The 22916-nt window shown below is 43.8% G+C and overlaps 1 protein-coding gene across 1 annotated transcript; it reads right to left on the bottom strand.

The window, feature by feature from the left end:
- Nucleotides 1-224: 224 nt before the first annotated feature.
- On the bottom strand, nt 225-22694 carry GPR19 (G protein-coupled receptor 19). The gene is made up of 2 exons (XM_068969735.1): nt 22609-22694; nt 225-1504 (listed from the first exon to the last, which is right to left on the bottom strand). The coding sequence occupies exon 2, from the start codon at nt 1486-1488 to the stop codon at nt 235-237; it is 1254 nt and encodes a 417-aa protein (XP_068825836.1). The 5' UTR covers nt 1489-1504; nt 22609-22694; the 3' UTR covers nt 225-234.
- Between the last annotated feature and the right edge of the window lie 222 nt (nt 22695-22916).

Genomic DNA, 22916 nt, shown 5'->3' with positions numbered 1-22916 from the left:
AACTAATATAGTAAAGGGACTGTTGACCATAAATAAGCTCAAGGTGAAAAGCTTCCTCTAAAACAAAAAGCAACTAAATTAAAAAAGACAAAAACTAAAATCAATAGCGAATGCATTCTACATAATAAAACATTTCCCTCAGAAAATTGATTGAAAAAATACATATACAGCTTGTTCTTATAGTTAAATTTTTAACCTCTGGTGCATAATAATAACTGAAAGAATTCTGAGAAATCAGACAAAAGTATTTGGCGGATTTGAATTAATGGGCCAAGCAAGCTTTTTTTCCTTGGCTTCCCTGTCAAACGAATCATAGATTGAGTCTTTGGTTATAGTTTTGGCCGATGGAGGGATTTCTGAGATGCCGACATAGTTTTTTTTGGCCATTCTTGAACTGGTTGTGATAGTATAGGCATTGCTTCGGTAGCACTTCATTGAGGACATGCAGAAAGTCTCTTTCATGCCTCTCCTAAAATTGGCATTATAAATGGAATACAGAGTAGGTTTAGAGGCTGAGGAACTAAAGGATATCCACGTGATAGCAGTGAACACAAGGGAACTTTTCTTATAGTCTCGCTCATGGGGGTGCCACAGCTGAGCGACATGAAAAGGCAGCCAGGAGAGCAAAAATAGCAGATTTAAAATGAGGAACATCTTGATTGTTTTCACTTTTGTCCTTGGGACAATGTTCATGGTCCGCCTCACTGTCCGGCCATCAGTGCCGATTCTCCAAATGTATTTTATGACCTTCTGGTAAAATAAGATTATGAGGATGCACGGGATCACAAAGCTCACCAAGAAATGGATGACAGTATAGGCCGTTCCTTCCCAAGAGGAGGGAAGGAAATAGTTGCAGTGGTTGTCCCAGCTGGAGCCGTAGAAGAACAACACGGGGGTCACAAAGGTTGCCTCGAAGATCCAGGATGCGGCGATCATCTTCTTGGCTTTCTCTCTGGACACCTTGAAGCTCAGCGGGTAGACGATGGTGTAGAACCGGTCTATGCAGATGGACAGGAGCACGTAGATCTGGACTCCCGGGGTGAGATACTGAAAGTAGCGCACGGCCCTGCACGTGGCGCTGCCCAGCGTCCAGCGGCCAGTGGAGAACTGCAGCAGGACGAAAGGCGTGCTGGCCACGCTGACCAGGAGGTCGGCGCATGCCAGGGACACCACAAAGTAGTTGGTGGTGGACTGAGTTCTCCTGCTGCGGTGGATGACCAGACACACCAGGGAATTGCCAAAGACAGAAAGCAGCCACAGGGCCCCAAAGAAAGTGCTTGCTGCGGCCACCTCCCCGGGGCTCGGGCCATACTGTGGGTCTGTTCTGTTGCTCCTCCAGCTGTGCTCTGGGGAGAGCTCCGTCAGGTCTCGGCTCGGCAGAGGGGCGGCCGTCTCTGCGCAGCTGTGGTTGTGAAGCGGCACCAGCAGTGTAGGAACAACCAATGGTGGCTTGCTGTTATCCATTCTGTGAGCAAAAACCATATTCATTTTTCCCCTCTTAGTTCTGGATAAGGAAAGAAGAATGAGGCCTCCTGTTAAAACGGTGTTACAAGGATTGATTCCTAAGGCTAACAATGATTTAGGATGCTTAGGTCAGTTGTCATTTGTCAAGGAGGACTTGTGCGTTGGTAGGAAAACATGACTACTACCCAGAAAAAGCTCTGGCTCTGTTTCTCTTTCATTTTAGGGCTGATTCAGCTGAGCCCAGCTCAGGGTCTCCCTGGCCTCCCCTCTCTCCTGACCTTCGTCAAATGTGGTGGAACACACTGCAAGCCCCAGCCCTCATGACCCTTGTTCCCTTCATGCGCTGGGATCGCAGAGGGGTAGGGATCTCAGATTTAGCTCACTTTTAGGGTTTACCCCCAAATGAAGAACTTCTGGAATTCTGGGAAGCATATGAGAAGTTCCTGAATGTCCTAACACTAAAGTAGTGAGGCTGCAAGGGAGGAAAACTTGGGCAGATGGAAACACAGACGTCAGCTATGGAAATAGCTAATGGGAATCTGAATACAGACTGGCTGGCTACTGGGAAGGACCCTCACTTACTGCAGAATTCCCATTACAGAAGCATCGTGGAAGTACATGGAGCAAAAGTAACACTTTCAGGTGAGCCAGAAGTAGCTCCTCATTTAATGACACAAAAACACAGCCTATTTTTCCCCAAAAGACAATGACATATTTGATGCTACTGTTGTTACTGTTTCATAAAAAGACACTGACTGAGAATGTACAAGATGTCCCCTAATGAATGTAAAACCAGGTTGCTAGAAACCTTATGGCATTCAGATAATTATAAGCAATCAACTCTAACTTTACCCAGCCTTTATTTTAACTTTTTCTTACTACTATTCAGTTAGGGGGAAAAAAGTTACACTTTTTAACAGGGGAAAACACTGTATCATTGTGAGCCATTCAATTAAAATTGAGGTGACTTTGGCTGCGGTCATCTTTAAGGTTTAATTTGATCTGAATCCAGTAAGCAGAAAGAGAAAGCACAGCAACTGAATCCATAATAACCAGGGCTGGGGCACAGGGGAGGGCGCCCCAGCAACAGGTTCTGCCTCTTGCCCTTCCACGGGGGCAGCTGTCACTACACCTCACAAAGAAATGTTTCTGTGGGGTCAAAGGACAGTTCCTAATAACCCATTTTGCCTTGAAGGATATTTGCAGTCATCTGTGGTCGGGAGAGGATGTTAATATATATTGTCCTCACCAAGAAACCCCTTTCAACAAAAGTCTGAAGCTCAGGGTGATGTACCAATGGCCAGGTCCATGTTCCCTTCAAGGCTTTTTTTGTCCATGAAGCAGCCCTACTTAATTTCTTAAAGAGAAACATAAGGTAATTAATTATTTTAATAATTAAAAGACCTTTAAGCATGCCTGGCTGGTTGATAGTAAGTCGTAAGACTAGCAACCATACTTTCCATATAAAAAATTAGGACAGAGTCTGAAAACAGGACATCAGATCTAAAATGAGCACTGTCCTTGAACATCCGTAATGCATGCGTGTCATCCTTACAAAATCAAAATCATCTTTTCACCTTTATGTGTGCAAAAGCTACAACACTGAAAAAAGAAAAAAAAACCTAATTTTTTTTTTTTTTAAGATTTAAAGTTTAAAAGGACTGATACTGAAGCTGAAACTCCAATACTTTGGCCACCTGATACGAAGAACTAATTCTTTGGAAAAGACCCTGATTGCTGGGAAAGACTGAAGGCAGGAGGAGGAGTGGATGACAGAGGATGAGGTGGTTGGATGGCATCACTGACTAGATGGACATGAGTTTGAGTAAAACTCCGGGAGTTGGTGATGGACAGGGAAGCCTGGTGTGCTGTAGTCCATGGGGTCGCAGAGTCGGACACGACTGAGCAACTGAACTGAACTGAAAGCTTAAAAATACAAGAGACAAGCAACATTTCCAGAGAGAAAGGGCAGTTCTGAATTTGTGGGGGAATGCCTGTGGCTGAAATAGAACAGGAGCTGGTGGCATGGGCACTTTCCCGTAGTTCCACACACACTTGGAAGCCTCTGAACTTCCTTCTGCTTCTTTCTTCCTCTTATAGCAAAGCTCAGCAGATCAAACTCAAAATCACCACCACCACCACCACTGATGCTCTGCGGGGGCCTTCTTCTGTCCCTTCCTCCTGCAGCTTTACAAGTGTGTCTGACCCCCACCATATACACACACCCCCACCCCCCACACACACATACCCTCCTGGAAACGGGACTAGGGAGGGGCTTCCCCTGTGATCCAGTGGTTAAGACTCCACACTTCCACTGCAGGGGAAGCATGTTTGATCCCTCACCGGGGAACTAAGATCCCACAAGCTGTGGGGTGTGGCCAAATAAGAAAAAGAAATGGGACACGACAGCCTGAGGAGTTGTTGAGTCTAGGTCTCACCTGATTGAAGGCATGACTTTTCTGATTGGACCTAAAAGTGCTGCACCTCTGTTTACTCATTCAGTACACCAAGAAACTATGCTAGGTGCTAGGAAAACCAACGAAAAGTAAGGCCAGTAAAAGGGTAAATGTATAAATAAGCTGTCTGCCATATTATAACTAAAGTCTATTAAAATTGACAGATAAGGAGCTAAGTGGCAGAGAAAAACAGGGACCCAATTGTGCTTGGAAAAGGGAAGGAAAGGAAAGGCTTCACAGAGGAGACCAAGGTGTGAGCCAGGGGCCTGGAGGATGAAGGTCCCTTCTTCAGGAAGATAAGGGTTTAAAAAAGAAAAAAAAAAAAAGTCCCAAACATTCCAAGGGAGAGAGATAGCATGTGGAATAACTTGGGGGTCATCCGTCTAGGGCTGACCTTTTCCCCTTCAGTTGTTCAGTTGCTCAGTCGTGTCCGACTCTTTGTGACTCCATGGACTGCAGCACACCAGACCTCCCTGTCCATCACCAACTCCCAGAGCTTACCCAAACTTATGTCCATTGAGTCAGTGATGCCATCCAACCATCTCATCCCCTGTCATCCCCTTCTCCTCCTGCCTTCAATCTTTCCCAGCATCAGAGTCTTTTCCAATGAGTCAGCTCTTAGCATCAGGTGGCCACAGTATTGGAGTTTCAGCTTCAGCATCAGTCCTTCCAATGAACACTTAGGACTGATCTCCTTTAGGATGGACTGGTTGGATCTCCTGGTCCAAGAGACCCTTAGAGGTATAGTTTTCTGCAGACCATACTGCTCAGACCATACAGTCTCTGCCCTACAATTAAACTGACCTATATTTTTCCTGTGGTTACAATGAGAAATTACATTTTCCGCATTCACAGGCTGAAATGTAGTCACCCGGTGGATGAGAACATTAACATATACAGAATGGCTGTGGTTCCCTCTTTCATAGAGCATTTTGTGACTCCTTTTCCCAGTTTGTTTTGCTTTAGAGCCATGCTGGACGTTCCCAGGGAGCTTTACAAAATGCTGATGCCAGGGTGCTTCTCTAGGGATTCCAGTTTAATTGCTCTGGGGTGCAGCCTGGGCATTGGGAGGTTTCAAGAGTTCCCCAGGTGATCCCAATGTGCAGCCCGAATTAACAATCACTGCTTTAGAATTGCTTCCACATTTCTGTCTTCTCCCATTAACTATGGGGTCCTGGGAAAAGGGCGTTATTCTTTGTCCATGCTCCACAGCTTCCACTGAAGTTCTTTACATTAATAATCGCTTATTAGCTATTGAATGAATTGACTTCATAAAGACAGAGAGCTGAAATACAGGCCTCCTACTCTAGGTGGCTCTGCTAGGAGAATTAAAAGCAGAGATACAAAAATCACTGTGTGTTCTGAGAGCTGGGACGCTGGTTACCATGGTGACGGGGGAAACATGGCCCCTGACGAGAGCAGGGCAGGTGAAACTAAAGGCACCCAGGTCAACTCTCGTTTAAGGGCGAGTAAAGGCAGTTTAGGCGACCTCAGACAGCCTCCTGTACCCACTCGCAGAAAACATGGTCTGCCATATTATAACTAAATTCTAGAATTCTAAAGTAAATGTTAAGAAAGCTCTCCCCTGCTCCATTAATTTGGAAATAAATATATCTTTAAGGGAGTATTTCTGAAATACAGAGGCTGCGTAATTAGTAGTTGTGTCTGGGTCACCCATATTCAGTAATTTTAGCAGCAACAGGAAAGCCGTCTTCACCTCTTTCCAGCTCATCCTGTCTCTTCCCAACCAGCCCTGAGATTACCACATGACACACCAGATTGAGTTGAGACAGAGGGTCCCTATTAATATATTCCTTAATCTGTGTAGTATCTAAGAGAGGAATTATTCATCTGTTGGGCTCTAAGAGATGTGTTTTAATATACAGGTTGGGAAAATGGTGGATGAGCTGACATGATATAGAGTTAGGGAGTGAGTGACCTCTGTAATGATGGGGCCTTGCGTCTATATATAAAATATGTCTGTCACTTCATACTGTAATTTTTATTTTGAGTGCTGTCTTCCCCTGTTGGGTTATGAATTCCTTAAGGACAGGGACTGTGTCTTTACTTCTATATCCCTGCAGCACATATATATTAATAAAGGTTTACTGAATAAATAAATGGGTAGATATGTTAAGAAAAACTATCCATTATTTGAAAATAAGGCACAGAGAGCATGGCATAATTTTTTAATATCATGCTAGGACACTGTTACATGGGCTTCCCCAAGGATTATTTAATTCTCTGGAAGAATGTATCTGTTCTTGATTTTGCTATTTACAATATGACTAGCACCCAGACATTACATGTAAACATGCAAATTTGTTTAGTAGAAAAAATAACCCCAAAGGTTATAGATTTATTGCCCTGGAGAAGGCAATGGCACCCCACTCCAGTACTCTTGCCTAGAAAATCCCTTGGACAGAGGAGCCTGGTAGGCTGCAGTCCATGGGGTCGCTAAGAGTCGGACACGACTGAGCAACTTCACTTTCACTTTTCACTTTCATGCACTTGAGAAGGAAATGGCAACCCACTCCAGTGTTCTTGCCTGGAGAATCCCAGGGACGGGGGAGCCTGGTGGGCTGCTGTTTATGGGGTCGCACAGAGTCGAACACGACTGAAGCGACTTAGCAGCAGCAGGACAATAACCAGTTTTGCGCCTCCTAGCAATCTTATGCTCACATTATTTACAGAAACAAACAAACAGGAACACCCCCCCATCCCTATAAATATCCATTTATTCAAATGCTCTTGGAAGCAACCTTATTATCTCATTGGTTTCTTCAGTAATAAGTTAATGAATTTTTGACATTATGTTCATTTCTATGCTTGAATGAGAATCATGATGAATGAGAACCATGACTTTAACCTTTGGAAAACTGTATTTCGATGGGTATATGAATGATTAGATACTAATGAGAGGACCACAAAAAAGAATCAGAGGGGCACAGATGATAAACTTCACAGTTTGCCAGAGGCTATTCCCAGATAAGTGAATCATTGCTGGGTAGGGTTCTTCCAGACTCACGAAACCCTAACAACTGATTTATTTTTCCCTCCTGAAATTACACAGATTCAGAGATATTCCCATAATATAGGAAGATTATGGCAAATTAGAATTTTATGTTAAATTTACATATGATTTGGTTGGGAAAAAAATGAATGGGAACATTTTCTGTAGAATGAGCCACACAGCCTGTGGCTAATGAGCAGTGAGAGTAACTGCAATGAAGACAGGAGTGATAGTAGCTTCAACACCACCAAGAGTTAGCACTTTGTGTGTGTGTGTGCTTTTTATCTTTCAGGTACTTCACATGCAGAGACCTTCCAGAGAAAGAGGTAATGTTATTAGCCCTATTTTTCAAATGAGAAAACTGAAGTTCTTCCCCAAGGTCATTCAGTTGGAAAGTGGTCACCCAAGACTGCCTTGCTCCAAAGCCCACGCTTTTAACCACCACTGGCACTTCATTCACTTTCACTTTTCACTTTCAGGCATTGGAGAAGGAAATGGCAGCCCACTCCAGTGTCCTTGCCTGGGGAATCCCATGGAGGGGGGAGCCTGGTGGGCTGCCATCTATAGGGTCGCACAGAGTTGGACACGACTGAAGCAACTTAGCAGCAGTAGCAGCAGCAGCAGGCACTTCATCTCCCAGGGGAGCCACAATGGGCTGGATCTAAATTTGGAGGGTCAAACTGGCTGTACACAGACTTCTCAATCAAACACGAATATAAAATTCCCCCACAGACTCTTGCAACCCACAGATACATCTGTTCAATATCTTAGCTCAGAAATATGTGACACAGTGAACATTTTGGGGGAAAAAATCACTCCCACTATATACTGCAGGGAGGCTTAGCATCAAAAGTGCAGTAGACATGCTGGTCTGGAAACACAGCCTTTCTTCAGAATAAAGAATGTGAGAGTGTTGAAAATTCATTATCAGATGACTGACTGCTGCCTTGTAAATGTAGAATGAAAGCAGAACTCTAGACTTCAGTTTGAATCGAAGTGTAGAAAAAGTCTGAACAATTCAGTATCACCCCAAGTAGGAAATTCTCTGTTAAATTTTAACTGTTGTAATTTAAGAAATATGATGGTGGTAGATATTTTCCTTAAAACTTTCACTGTTTTGGACGCTTGATTTGCCTACATATGAAATAAGATTGGAATGGAGATGGGCTGGGACTAGTTTGCATGGGGCTCCTCAGAGCACATTCCTTCCCACTTCCAAGTTCAATGACATCATGTTGGCATCATGAATCAGCCAAGGTAGGAACAGTCGCACCACGAGACTGACAAGCACCACAAATAGGCTCTTTCCCTGCAGAGCCAGTAGTTACCAGCCCACCACTTCCAGTAGGGCAGTTCACAGACCAACCTATCCAAACGTCCTGAACTTACATACATCCCTGAATTTACAGACGGCTAAGGAGGTCACACAGGTTCTTTGGATGCTTCCTGAGTTCCTATCTTGCTTCCTGACTCTGAGCTATGGCTCTGGTGTGGACACTGAGCTAAGTACTTTATAGAACTACGTAAGGCCCAGGTAGCTACCAGTATGACTGTGGTGGAGGAACAGGAAAACCAGAGAGAGAGAATACATGTTCTCATAATGAGACAGGGTTGCCAGATGAAACACAGGAAGCCCAGTTAAGCATGAATTTCAGATAAATAACAGATAACTTTTTAACACAACTATGTCCCATCCTATATTTTTATTACCTAAATCTGACAAACCTGCACACCTAGAACATAATCTTCTGCTGAGAGACACTCATTTTTCAGCTCGCAATATAGGATTATTGCAAAGTGGTTATGTGTACAGGCTTTGAAGCAGACTGAAGCAGGACTACCATCTCTGTCACTCATTATCTAGTTGTGTGACCCAAAACAAGTTATCTAACCTTCTTGATTCCAGTATTCTCATCTGTAAAATGAGAATCTGTTCAGTCATGTTTTTGTGACCCCATGGGCTGTAGCCCACCAGTGTTCTCTGTCCATGGAATTTTCCAGGCAAGAATACTGGAGTGGGTTGCCATTTCCTACTCCAGGGGGTCTTCCCGACCCAGGGATTGAACCTGCATCTCTTGCATTTCCTGCACTGGCCAGTGGATTCTTTACCACTGTGCCACCTGGGAAGCCCAGAAAATGAGGACAATTAGTCCCTATTTCATTTGATTATTATGAGGATTAAATGAGATAATATATGCTCAGGAGTTAAATGAGTTATTACAAGTCAATCTGTCTGGTACAACACCCTCAGTAAGTGTTATCCTACTATAGTTCTAAAACACAACTAGTTTGGTGTCTGACACAAAGCAAGTGCTGAAAATATTAGCCCTACTGTTAGCCCATAAAAGTCTTCTAAGCCATATGACAAGCAAATTTTAGTAACCACAGCACACATCACACCCTAGAGTCATATTACTAACATTGGTCACATAATTTAGCATTAAGGATGAATGACTTTTGTCAAGGGCCTGAATACCTCATCATTGACAGCACTGCTTTTGAGGGGAAAGTCACTGAGATCCAAATAAATAAACATAATCTTTCTCCAAGTTTCTTTATGTTGGGGATTTGTGTGTGTGTGTGTGTGTGTGTGTGTGTGTGTGACATATTTTCAGATGAGGGCTTCCCTGATGGCTCAGGGGATAAAGCATCTGCCTGCAATATGGGAGACCTGGGTTTGATCCCTGGATCGGGAAGATCCCCTGGAGAAGGAAATGTACAACCCACTCCAGTATTCTTGCCTGGAGAACCCCATGGACAGAGGAGCCTGGTAGGCTACAATCCACAGGGTCACAAAGAGTTGGACACAACTGAGTGACTTCACTCTCTTTTTGCCAGATGAAACTTTTTCTTATACCCTGAACCAAAATATATATTGATAATCTAACTGGATTGACTGGGTCTTCCTCAAAAGCATACAGACTCTATCCTGCTTAAATTATTTCCTTTAGATAATTCTGAATAATTGCAAAAGAACCTCATAATTCCAGTGAAAGTCAAGTTTCTTCTCCACCATCTGAGACTCCTGGCATTGTGACTTTTAAGCTTGAAATTTTCCCTAATGCCCTTCTCTCTTTCCTCTGGTTATACAATATATATAAGTATTTCTTCATAATATTTCCAGGTCTGTGCCTTTCACTCTGTTTCCCAACTGAGATCAAGCAGTTTTCTGAGATCAGATAAGACACACTTTCTCTTGGTTTGAATATCTGTCCTGCTTTCAAGGAGAGCATGATTTTTTTTGAACAGGAAAGGGTTTTCAAAAAAGCCTCTTCTAACATCACAAATGCAGGAGACCTGGGTTTGATTCCTGGGTTGGCAAGATCCCCTGGAGAAGGGCATGGCAACCCACTCCAGTATTCTTGCCTGGAGAATCCCAGGGACAGAGGAGCCAGGTGGGCTACAGTCCACGGGGTTGCAAAGAGGCGGACACGACTGAGCGACTAAACACACACACAACATCACAAAATATTCCCAAATAATGACATTGCTGGCGAGAAATTCTAGATATCTAGATTTAAGGAACTGTATTCTTCTTTTGGAGAAGTGGCAACCCACTCCAGTGTTCTTGCCTGGAAAATCCCATGCACAGAGGAGCCTGGTGGGCTACAGTTCATGGGGTCACCAGAGTCGGATACAGCTTAGCAACTAAACCACCACCACCACCATTCTTCTTTTATTGCCTTTACCTTTTTTTCGTTTTTCACATAAATTTGAAAATATTAGAAATAAACAGAGTCAGCATCCTTGGTGTGATTTCCAGAAATCAGGAGGGCTTCTATCCCCTCTGCTTCCCTCACCATTAGAGCAACATTCTTTTAGGGTCAAAGTCCCATTTTAGTATACATGCTGCTGAAGTGAGCACCAAAGTTCCATTTAAAATGTAAATGCTTCTTAAAGAGTAAATTTTAGAATACATTATCAGTAGAACAGTGGTGATATCTGAGACCCCTTCTATCTTGGAGAGCTATGATCTTAGTGAAAATGAAAACAGAAGAGATGCCAAAAAGCAAACGCCATAAGGAACAGTCAGGATCTAGAGAGAATGAAGGAAGATAGGGTGTTATATTGTGGGAAGGGATGGGTGGAGGGTGAAAGGTTGAAGCTGAAGAAGATAAACTTCACCGACTTGACAGTTTTGTGTGGGTATGGCTGGCACTGGAGAGATACTTGACCCACAGAAGTCCAACAGAAAGGAGCCCAGGCTTCACCCACGTGGAGGATTATGTTGATCACAAGTGGCAATCCTCCCCAGACTCTCTGCAGACCTAGCTGCAGGAGGAAATGTTAGGTCATACCAGCTCCTCTTTGGGGGAATGTATCAGGGACATGATCCAGTATTTCTCACCCCAACTGCCACTTAGTTGGGATCTATGTGGAAGTTTGAATAACACTTCCTGTCTCTCTACTGTTCTCACAAAGTCTGTGGTCAGATAAAATGCGAAAGAAACAAACAGCAATAAACTTTATCCCACGAGATGAACACTTTGCTATGACAGTGTATACACAGCAGTCCTCAATCACACGTGTATCTGATAGTTTTTATCATCTAGGAGAAGCCAGGATTGGGCTAAGTGCTGGAAATACAGAAGTAAACTACAGCTCTCCTCTACTGGGAGCAATAATATTACATAGCTAAATAAGAAAAAGTACACAATTAATAAATGGTTAGTGCCATGGAGAAAAACAAAGCAGGATGAAGGTCCAGAATGGACCGGAAAGGGATGGCAAGAGGGTGGTTGGCTGCTCACACAGTGGCTGTTCCCAACACCTCCCCTGCCCTCATGTCTCCAGAAGCTGACAAGCAAAGATAATCACCTTCCACCAACCCTTGAAGCTAGGGGTGGTCATATCAACATCATCTTCTCTGGCCACTGAGACAAGAGAAAGCCTCCTTGTAGGGTGCTGGGAGGCTCGTGAAAAAATCTTTCTTAATAAAAGGAAAAGGGCATGTTGGGAGGGTTCTTTCTTATGAGCCTGGCTATCCCTCACTTTCTGCCTTTGTAAACTGTCACATAATATCAGTGCAACTGGTGGTGTCTTATGAGGTCAAGGGAAGTCCTAAGACTCTCAAAGATACCACCCAGTGCTCTGACATTATGGAGCTGCCAGAACACCTGCCTCCACACTACTTATTAAGTAGTCTTTGATGTCTTAAGCCCTTTTGAGTTTTCTGTTCAGTTCAGTTCCTCAGTCGTGTCCGACTTTTTGCGACCCCATGAACCATAGCACGCCAGGCCTCCCTGTCCACGACCAACTCCCAGAGTTTACCCAAACTCATGTCCATTGAGTCGGTGATGCCATCCAACCATCTCATCCTCTGTCCTCCCCTTCTCCTCCTGCCTTCAATCTTTCCCAGCATCAGGGTCTTTTCAAATGAGTCAGCTCTTCACATCAGGTGGCCGAAATATTGGAGTTTCAGCTTCAACATCAGTCCTTCCAATGAACATCCAGGACTGATCTCCTTTAGGATGGACTGGTTGGATCTCCTTGCAGTCCAAGGGACTCTAGTTTTCTGTTATTTGCCTCTAAATGCAGGGTCTTATTTCAGATAGTCATCAGAGAAGGATTCTCTGAAATGATACTAGGGCTAAAATCCCATTTACAGGAAGCCAGCCATGTGGAAATCAGAATGCATTCTAGGCAGAAGGAAGAAAGAGTCCAAAGGTCCTGGGGCAGGAACAAGCTTGTTATGAGGCTGGAGTATATGAATGTGGAAGAAAATGGTGGTAGTGGTGGTTTAGTTGCTACGTCGTGTCCAACTCTTGCAATCCCATGAACTGTAGCCCATCAGGCTCCTCTGTCCGTGGGATTCTCCAGACAAGAATACCGTAGTGGGTTGCCATTTCCTTCTCCAGGGGATCTTCCCGACCAAGGAATCGAACCCAGGTCTCCTACATTGCAGGCAGATGATTTACCAACTGAGCTAAGTGCTTCACATAGCTCAAGAAAGAAAATGGTACCTGATATAATCAGAAATGTAGGCAGGGATTAGGTCACATATAGCACTGTAGGGCACAGGTGTTATTCCAGTGAAATCCACTGCAGGCTTTAAGCAATGGATGAATGAGTATTACCTGATTTGTGTTTCAAAAATACAACTTTAGTTGCTGTGTGGGTAGCTGAGAGTAGAGGAGGAGAGAACAGTTAAGAGGCTCTTACAATTACCTAGGTACATGATGACCAAGGCAGTAGCAGTGTAAGTGGAAAAAAGTAGATGGATATTGAAAACATTGGAGAAAGAGCCACCAAGATTTGCTGACGTGTGACGGGGTAGGGGATGGAGATGTTTCTTAAGTTTGAGGATCTCAGACGCAGAAAGAAAAAGTCTGGGGAACTGGAAATCAGCAATTCTATTTTGGCTGAATTAAATTCCTATTGGATATGCAAGCAGAGCTACTCAGGTGGCACCTGGACATATAAGTTTGGAGAAATGTCTCTTCAGATTCTTTGCCCATTTTTATTAATTCATTCATCGTTCCATAAACATATTGTAAGATCACACCGTGCAACAGAATGTACTGTGCTAAGAACTGGACGGATATACAATGGCAAACAAAACTGCGTCCCTGCCCTCATGAAGGTCATGGTCTAATTAGCTGTGGAGGGGTGGAGAGAAGAGTAAGAAACAAGCACAAATAAAGACCGTAAGTTGCGGGCTTCCCTGGTGGTCCAGTGGTTAAGAATCCATCTGCCAGTGCAGGAGACTAAGAGACTCACCTTCGATCCCTGGGTAGGGGAGATCCCCTGGAGGAGGGCACAGCAACACACTCCAGTATTCTTGCTTGAAGAATCCCACGGACAGAAGAGCCTGGCAGATTATAGTCCATAGGATTGCCAAGAGTCGGACATGATTCAAGCGACTTACCACGCATGCACAGGAAGATACCATATGCCGCGAGGCAGCTAAGCTCGTGCACCGTAACTACTGAGCCCCCGCGCTAAATCTATTGAAGTCCGCACTCCCTAGCGCTCGTGCTCCCCAACAAGAGAAACCACTGCAACAAGAAGCCCGTGCACCCCAACCAGAGAGTAGCCCCCACTCTCCAAGACTAGAGAAAGACAGCAACGAAAACCTAGCACAACCCCCTAAAAGGACAGTAAGTTGTTAAAAGTTGTATGAAAGAAAAGAGCTATTGTAAGAGCTTGGCAGCAAGCCCTTTCTTGGGCTGCAAATCTGGGGAAGCCATGGAGGCAGGAGAAGCAGGGACAGAGGCCAGGGTCCTCCGCAGTAGACTCGCCAGGCCTCCTGCTGCAGACAGAACACAGGCCAAGGAAATCCAGTCCCCACTGGATCCCCAGCTTCCTTTCAGATCCCAAACCACGTTTCAGGCTCTTTGGGTTGCTCTTGTGACTGGCTGTTGTTCTTAAGGTGACTCAGAATTCTTCGCCCCATCACATGGGGGCAGGGAAGACAGAAAGGAGTAAGCGGGGCCTGGAGGGGCAGGGTACTTCTGGGCACTTCCTTTCACTCTGGTACCACAGAGGGGCTCCCCGTTCTCCCTCCCCACTCCCCACTATGTGCCCATCAGGTGCTCTGTGAGCAAAGAGAGGTAAGGAATCAGGGAGGAGAGAGGTCTGACACCCCTCTGAAGGTCACTGCTCCACGGGGGCAGTGGCTGCCCACGGGTACGTGCAACCGGAAGACCTCACCGGCTGGTACAGAGAGAGGTTAAGTCACTGAGATGCTGATGTGCGCGCACTGTGCTCCTTGCCGGGACTTTTTTCCTGTCCTCTGCTGAGAATGGACCCAGGGCTAAGCTCTCTTGTCTTGGAGGAGAGCCGTCTCACCAGGCCTGAGACAAGCCTGTTTCCTTGGCTTTTGCTTTCTGGGTGCTGGGTTCTCTGGTTGGTTGGGGAGGAGTGGAATGTCTGTATTTCTTTACAGGGGAGGAGAGAGAAACCAGGACCTCTGAAGCAGGAGTGTGGCTGTGCCCCCTGGAATCCTGCAAAGGGGAGCCCTGGATGAGCACAAGGGACCTTCTGAGGATGATGAAAAGGTTGTGAAATTGGATTATATGATGGTTGTACAATTCTGTAAATGTTAACAAAAATCACTGAATTGTACCCTTAAAACAGGTGAATTTTATGGCATGAAAATAAAGCGATTGAAAAGAAACGGCAGGCCTGGGACCCTTGCCTCACTTCCTCACTGTGCTCCAAGTAAGGGACAGGTGGAGATGGAGGTTTGCAGGTAGGGAGGTGGGTTCAAGGAATGGAGTTCCCCAGCCGGAAAAGAGGCCACTGCTCCAGGTCAGGGGCGGGGTGGGGGCTATACTGATGCGGCAGCTTCACCAGCCTTCAAGCACACACACCAGTTCAGGCCACAATTACATAATCAGAGGGGATCCAAGCCAAGAGGGGCCACCCTATCTTTTTGTAGTGTGTAAGAGCCCTGAGTCCTAGAAAGAGGATAAGAATCCTAGAAATGTTTGTCACCAACTTTCCCATTGTCCTGGTAGGATGGAGCCTTGCCATTATTTAAAGGAAATAACATGTACAGTCCACGGGGTCACACAGAGTTGGAAATAACTGACACAACTCAGCACACACTCAGACAACATGTAGACAGAATGCCACCCCCCACCAAGACGTCCATACTTTCACTCCTGTCAATATGTTACACTAAATAGCAAAAGGGACTCTACATATACAATTATGGCTGTGCAATTTAAAATGGGAAGATGATCTGGAATTAGCCAGGGGGCCCAAACTAATGAGCCCTTTCAGAGATAGAACTTTCTCAGCTGATAGCAGAGAGCTACAATAGAGGCCAGAGACAGATTCCAAGAGTGAGAAGGAACTGGTATGCTGTTCTGGCTCTGAGGTGGAGGGACCCACATGCAAGAACCAGGGGGAAGCCTTGGGGAGCCACGGGTGGCCCCCAACTGAGAGCCATCAAGGAAACGTGCCCTTGGTCCTACAAGGATGAGGCACGGGATTCTACCAACCACAGATATGAGCTTGGAAGGGGAATCAGCCCTGGAACCTCTACAAAGAGTGCTGTCCTGTCAACACCCTGAAGCCTTGTGAGACTCTAAGCAGAGAAACCAGCCAAGCCCACCCAGACTTCTGATCTGCAGAACTGTTACGTAATCAATGGCTGCACTTGTGTTGGCCAAGTTTGTGTTCGTTTGTGACAGCAGCAACAGAAACATTCAATATAGATTTGTTATAAAACCGAGCGTGAACAATGAAACTCATACCAGCCATTCTATCACCTTCTACTACCCTACCAGTATCTAGGATATCAGAAACCCCCAAAAGCTTAAAGAATGTAGTACTTTCTACTTCACCTTTAATTTTAGACTGTAGGCTGAGAAACCCAAGCTATAATTCTGATTATAAGCACTGAACAGCAAATCAAGAGACCCAGATCTTATTTTTATATCAGTGTAAGGACCTCAAGTAAATTAATCTCCCTGCATCTCTGTTTCCATGTCTGCAACAAAAATGAGTTGGTCCAGATGATTTCTAAGGTCATGTTTGCTGTATGTACTAAAACTGACAGGCAGACATCATAATGAGCAACACACACTCATTTAACTTATAAGCCACCACTCTCAGCTGGTGGAAAGCTCCTCCTGAAAGTGCACTTTGATGGGAGGAAAGGGAATCTGTTAAGGGATGCTGGAGTCCAGTCCGAGGTCACTAGTCTTGGTCTCCAAAGGAGAGAGGAATTGCACTGAGGGGTCAGCCAAGCCCTCCTCAGTAGCTACCCTGGATGTGCCAACAATCTCCTATAGAAGATCCCTCACCAGAAGCGGTCTGGTCTAAGAAAACCTGCCACCTGTGTTTGCTTCCCATCCCAGGCAACACCAGACTTCTTGGGGAGGAGAAATATTTGCTAGAAACCCTGACTGTCCTCTACCAATTTTTCCACCTCTCTTCCTAGAATGGGATCTTTCCAGTTTTGAAGAAAATAATTTGGCCAAGGAATTTGCACCTCAGTAAACTCAGTTTATTACAACAAACATTTTTTGAACAGCTGCTGTGTGCTCGTTGAATTCAAGTTTGGTAGGGAAATGTTCAATTTCATTTCCAATCTCTGATTTCAGTATCAACATCTTTAGTTATGAGACTGAAATAGGAGAGATGTCGGGAGGCAAAGACCAGATTCATGACACTCAAAGCAAAGAGCTGAACAGTGGATGCGATCTACAGCCTTTTGAAAAGAAGGAGAAGGATTCATTAAGAATCGAGTATAAGCACTGAATAGCGAGTTACCAAAAACTTCTCTTTTTCAGAAGCATTTACATGCTATCTCACATCAAGTTCACATCAACACTCTGGGTAAATTTTGATCTGCACCACTGTCCTCAATCATGGTTTTCCAAGAAAGCTACCCTCAAGCTCATGGAGAAGCTAGATTTGAATGTGCAGCACATGTATTTTTCATGGACAAATTATGCAACTATGTATGTGGTCAGATGTGATTAAAAATATGGTCGAACACATATTTGCATATGTTTCACGTGGTTAATAACATATCTTAGTGCCATATATTTTTAGACATTTTACCAGTTAAAATGCTACTGCTATCACTTCTCAGTGCTTATTTTAATCCTCTCTGCATATAAGCAACGACTGACCGAAATCACCAACACCAGCAATTTTCAACTTCCTCTTCGGAGGTAGGTGTGACATTGAGTCCATACATGAGATATACTCCTACAGACACATCCAGAACTATGTGCAACACTTGGCACTCAGACCACAATCTTCAAGCCAAGAAGTCATGTAGTTATGTAGAAAAAAAAATAATTATGTTGACATCCTTAAATTTATTATAATAAGTTTTTTAAAAAATGAATAACCAGCAAACTTTGGTATTTTATTTAGCTAGAAATTATTTGCCACAGACACCCTTTGTTTGGGACATATTTGACACTTTGGATAAGCATTGCCCTGCTATACCATAAGTGTACGCTTCCCAATTCCTGAAGGCTAAAGGTGCATAGAACCATGGAAAAAGTTCTAAGAGAGAAACACATTCTCCACACTGGGCAATGGTGGGATAAGATAAACCTGTGACAAAAGTCCACTAATGAGCATTTTTCTGGAAGTAACTAATTTCCTACCTATGCTCTTTAAAGCCACTGACATCCCAGGCAGGTTTCATAGCCTGTATCCAAATTCAAAGGTGTATTTCTTTCTTGACACGTAGAAGAAAATACTCGAAACGCATTTAAAATATGAAGAGGCTATGTTATCTCAACCACCATACATGGTTCAAAGCACAGGTTCTTAGACTAGTGGTCCAGAGGCCCTTTTGCCTCCCAAGGGACATCTGGCAATACTGGGACGCTCTTGATTTTCAGAACTCAGGGAGAAAAGTGTTGATATCTTGTAGGGAGAGGCCAGGGATGCTGCTAAACACACTACAGTAAAGAGGACCGATGCTCCATTCCCAACACAGAGCTGTCTGATCCAAGATGCCAACAGTGCTGAGGCTGGGAAACCGTGCTCTCGAGTCAACCTGCCTGGGTTTCAAATCACCTGTTTCTTGTATAAGTTACTTAACATCTATGTGCTTACTGTCTTTACCAGTAAAATTAGAATAATAACAGTCTCCACACCTTATTGATTTGTTGTGAGAAAAAAAATGACACAGAAAGGAGCTAAGAACAATGTCCAGAACAAAGCCAGAGCTTAACAAATGTTTACTTCTGTTATTACTATATGCACTGAAAAAGACAGAAGAAAAACACCAAAATTTTAAAATAAGTTGTTTCTAGGTGGCCAGACCACAACTGATTTTTATTTTCATTATTCTTTTACATGTCTTTATATTTTCCAAATTTTCTAGAATTGTATTTGTTATTACTCTAATATTCAAAAAAATATTTTTAAAAGAATACAGAGGAAAGAATTTTCCTTTGGGACATGGTGGAACCAGAAAGACCTGGATTCAGATGTTGGCTTTATTTACTGTGTGTGGCTTTGGGCAGATTAGTTACCCTGAGCTTCAGTTTCCTGATCAGAAATTGGGTCTAGTAACGCATATCAGAGAGCTTCCATTAAGATTAAACATGACAGTCATTCAGTGCCTTGGAAATATGCTGAATGACAGGCTCTGAGAGATGAGCTTTTTCCAAGTTTGGCCCAGGAAAAATGACGCTACAAACAGGGAAATATATTCATGATGGTGACTGTCCTTTTGCTTTTTAAACTGTCCTCTCATCTCAACCCACTGTTTGTCTGGACTCAGAGGAGAAATTGCACCCATACACTGATCCTTGTCTCTATTCCTTCTACCTCCTCAAATACATATCCTAGGAAAGGATCTGCTAATCTGGTGGGCAGGGCGGACTAGCAGCTGGAAGTTACTGTGAGTGAAAGGCAGGACCCAGGTATCACTTTCACAAGCTTCACACACCCTCACTATTCCTCCTCATATTTCTTCTTTCATCCCCAGCCTCCAAGCTGAAAGTGTTCTTAGCAAGGTCTCTCCTCCAGGGGAGCCTCTCCACTTTCTCTTTGTCTTCTCCTGTTCGGCTGGTTGAGAGGACTGTCCCCTTTCAGATTTGAGAGGGACGAGTGGAAGCCCAGAGAGGCTTCTAGATCCAAGCCTCTTGTGGGCACAGCCCTGCTCATCTGAGGAGGCCAGCAAGTGTGCAGTGGGCAAGCAGCAATGGCCCAGCTGTACAGTGTTTCCAGCTGGGCTGTTTCTTTTCCACAACTCATTCACTCCAGGCCATACTGAAGGCTGGGAGGATGAGTAGACAGGATTAAAGGACACACACCTTATCCACAAACCCCACTCTTAATGTTCTTAACGTTCCTTAATCAGATGGAAAAAGAATTGTTTAGTCCTAAGTCATGTCTGACTCTTTTGCGACCCCATGGACTGTAGCCTGCCAGGCTTCTCTGTCCATGGGATTTCCCAGGCAAGAATACTGGTGTGGGTTGCAGTTCCTTCTTCAGGGGATCTCCCCAACCCACGGATCGAACTTGCAGCTTCTGCACTGGCATTGTCTCATTGCCGCTGAGCCACCAGCAAAGCTGGGAAAAAGAATAGAATGGGTTATATTTGTTTATGCTATCAGGAGGGGTAACTATTTTAAGCCTAGTTATTAACCTGATAAATTCAAATCCCAAGCAACCTTTAAAGATGCTCTGAGACAGTCTCTTGTACTCAGGTCCTAATCATCACAGTATGGAAAAGGCAGTCTGGCTCAATCCATTCTGACTCTGAAGCTTCTGGTTCTCTAGAGAGGAGTCCTGTAGTCCAGTGGGATGGGATCTTGGTGCAATGTCCTAGGGAGTGGGAGGGATGGTTGGTTAGGACAGGACGGCCTGGGGCAGGAACTGATCTTCTCAAGGCATTCTCAAGGTGAACGATCTCAACTTGGGAGATGATGCCAGGCCAAAAAAACATCAGAGGAAAATGAGACTATTCAGGGTGCCTCCATCTAGATGTAAATACAAATATCTGGAGAACTACATTCTAAATGTAAATAAAATGTCAGGGGGACTGGTAATCAGCAGGAAAAAAATTTATGGATCTTTCTTGAACTCTAGTCTGCTCCAGGGTTGGTCTGATTAGCATATGTAAATTTCAGACATAACTTTGACTGTTGCCATGTTCTCTCCTACTACACTTTAACCTCCTCAATACCTTTCCCCATAAAAGCATGCAAAACAAAATAGATATGGGACCCCAGAATGCTGTCAGAGTCTTCAGTCTTCCCACTCTTCATTCACAAGTGCATATTGAGACGATACCATAAACAGGCCAGGTGCTAAGTGCTAGATATCCAGAGATGGAAGAAGTGGGTCCCTTCTGTCCAGAAGCTGACTTCAGATGACTACGACAGTGTTAAGTGTACTTGTTCCAGGGAAATGTAGATTTCAGCAAGGATCAAAGGCTTAATCTAAGAACTAAAGTTCAATAAAGTTCAGGGTGTCAGGGAGACACCCTCCTCTCAAAGCGTTTTTCAGTGAAAGCTTGAAGGGAAACATACTAAGGAATTTCACAAAATTTTAATTCCTACCCCCTTTTCTTTCTCTCTGTATCTTTGACCCACCCAGTAATTTCTCTCAGTTTTCCCACAGCATATAAGAATGAGATGTCATCTTTTCTTATCAGGGGCCAGAAGGGGAATGACACAGACCAAGAGGAAGCAAACCTTATATTTCAGATACTTCCAGAAGTTTAAAAAAATCCCTCTTTTTCCCATAAAACCTAAGATAATTTGTAAAAGAGAGGTCTATTCCCTGTTTTAAAGTATGATAGTGTCATTTTAAAGCAATAAATCTAGTCAGTTTGATAAAACATAGTTTGTTTATAATTTTAGAAGTTTTTATTTATTTTATTTTGAAAACCAAGTAAGTACTGTTAAAGATATATGGTTAAGCTGGTCTTGTTACTAGGTCCTGAGGATGGAAGAATGTTTCTGGATTTAGTTAAAAAAAAAAAAATCAACCATGATGTAATTTTAGATTTCTTTTTTCCCTTTAGATATCATTTGGTCACCATAGCAACACAGTGTTTTACTACCAGATATCTATACAGCACAAGGGAAGAGAAGAACAGACAATTACTTACTGAGTTATTTGGGGGTACAGAATGTGACTAGTGGGATAATTCAAAATTAAATATAGACTTCACCGGGGATCTGTTTTAGCCAGGCAAGCCAATTCAATGTTCTAGTAGTGTCAGCTGAACACAATTTGTAGCCAAACCAACTGCTGACATCATTTGAAATAAAAGAAGCAGGGAAGCAACATAGTTCAGTGGTTAACAGCATGGACTCTGATGTCAAGTTTTTTCACTCCAAACCCCATTTCTCCTATTTGATAGCTGTGTGACCTTGGGAAAGTTGCTTAACTTCTCTGTGCCTTAGTTTCTTCATCTCCAAAATGTGGGTACTAATAATAATTCCCACAGAAGGTTATTATACAGATTAAATAACTGAGTGTGCTTAGAATGATGCCTTACACATAGCAAGGACTTTGTAAGTATTTGTTAAATAAAGACAAAATAAAATGTAAATTTGCTAGCTCCTTTCTTTGTGCTGGGTAGAAATAACCAAAGGAATCAAGATCTGAGTGCACGGCAGATTCTTTTAGCCTGTAACTCTGGAAGATTCCTTTGAGAACTTCCTGGGAGCTATTCTAAAAGATACGAGATTTGGTGGACAGCCTACCATCCCTAGCAGAGAGCTGAAAACAATCACAAGCACTCCTGGTATCAGGGACATGAGAAGGAAGATGATCACACAGCACAAAGAAACAGCATGCTAGCCCACTCAGGCTCCCTCAGCCACAGCCAATAACCTTTGGGAACATGGACACAGAATAAGCAGCTGAAAAAGCATGAAACAGGATTTGATTGTAGTGACATATGAAATCTGGCTGGTGTCAGTAACATTATTTTTTCCCTCTTTCCAGGATTCAAAGAAAAAAAATCTCTTTCAGCAATGAGTGCTTTGTTTTATTCATTATCACTGTATACAATGTCCATCTCATTTTTCTTCAACAGGCAGTTATTGTGGTGAATTATGCATTTTACAGAACTACCTAGGCATCTTTTCTGGACCTGTGACAAATCAAAAGCCCCTAACCCGCATGTAAGCCAAGTCAAAATCTCCGAATGGCCTGGAAAACAGAAGGTATCATATCCTCTGAGCCAAATTTCAGCCACAAAACCGCGGGGTCTCTAGCACATACCTCCATCTGGACTTGATTTCAGAGACGGTCTCCTTGGGTCTTCTTGGTCAGGTTCAGCCCTTGCAGAGGAGTTTGGAGGATGCCATAAACCACCACAGAAGCTTGGGAACACAGTCATATCTGTCCTCTGCCTTCCCCTTGGCTCAGAGCCTGCTTCCTGGTAGGAAGATAAGATGACGCTGTGCAGGGTTGACTGTTAAACCATCTTCCCGCCCCCAGCCCCACTCTCCTGGTGCCCCTCCCTTCTCCTTTCCTGGGCTCTGGAATGTGTCACATGGGAAATGGATCATGTGGCTCACAAGGAGAAT

The sequence above is a fragment of the Capricornis sumatraensis genome, chromosome 4, assembly GCF_032405125.1.
Source record: "Capricornis sumatraensis isolate serow.1 chromosome 4, serow.2, whole genome shotgun sequence".
NCBI lineage: Eukaryota > Metazoa > Chordata > Mammalia > Artiodactyla > Bovidae > Capricornis > Capricornis sumatraensis.
This window is presented reverse-complemented; position numbering and strand designations above follow the sequence as displayed.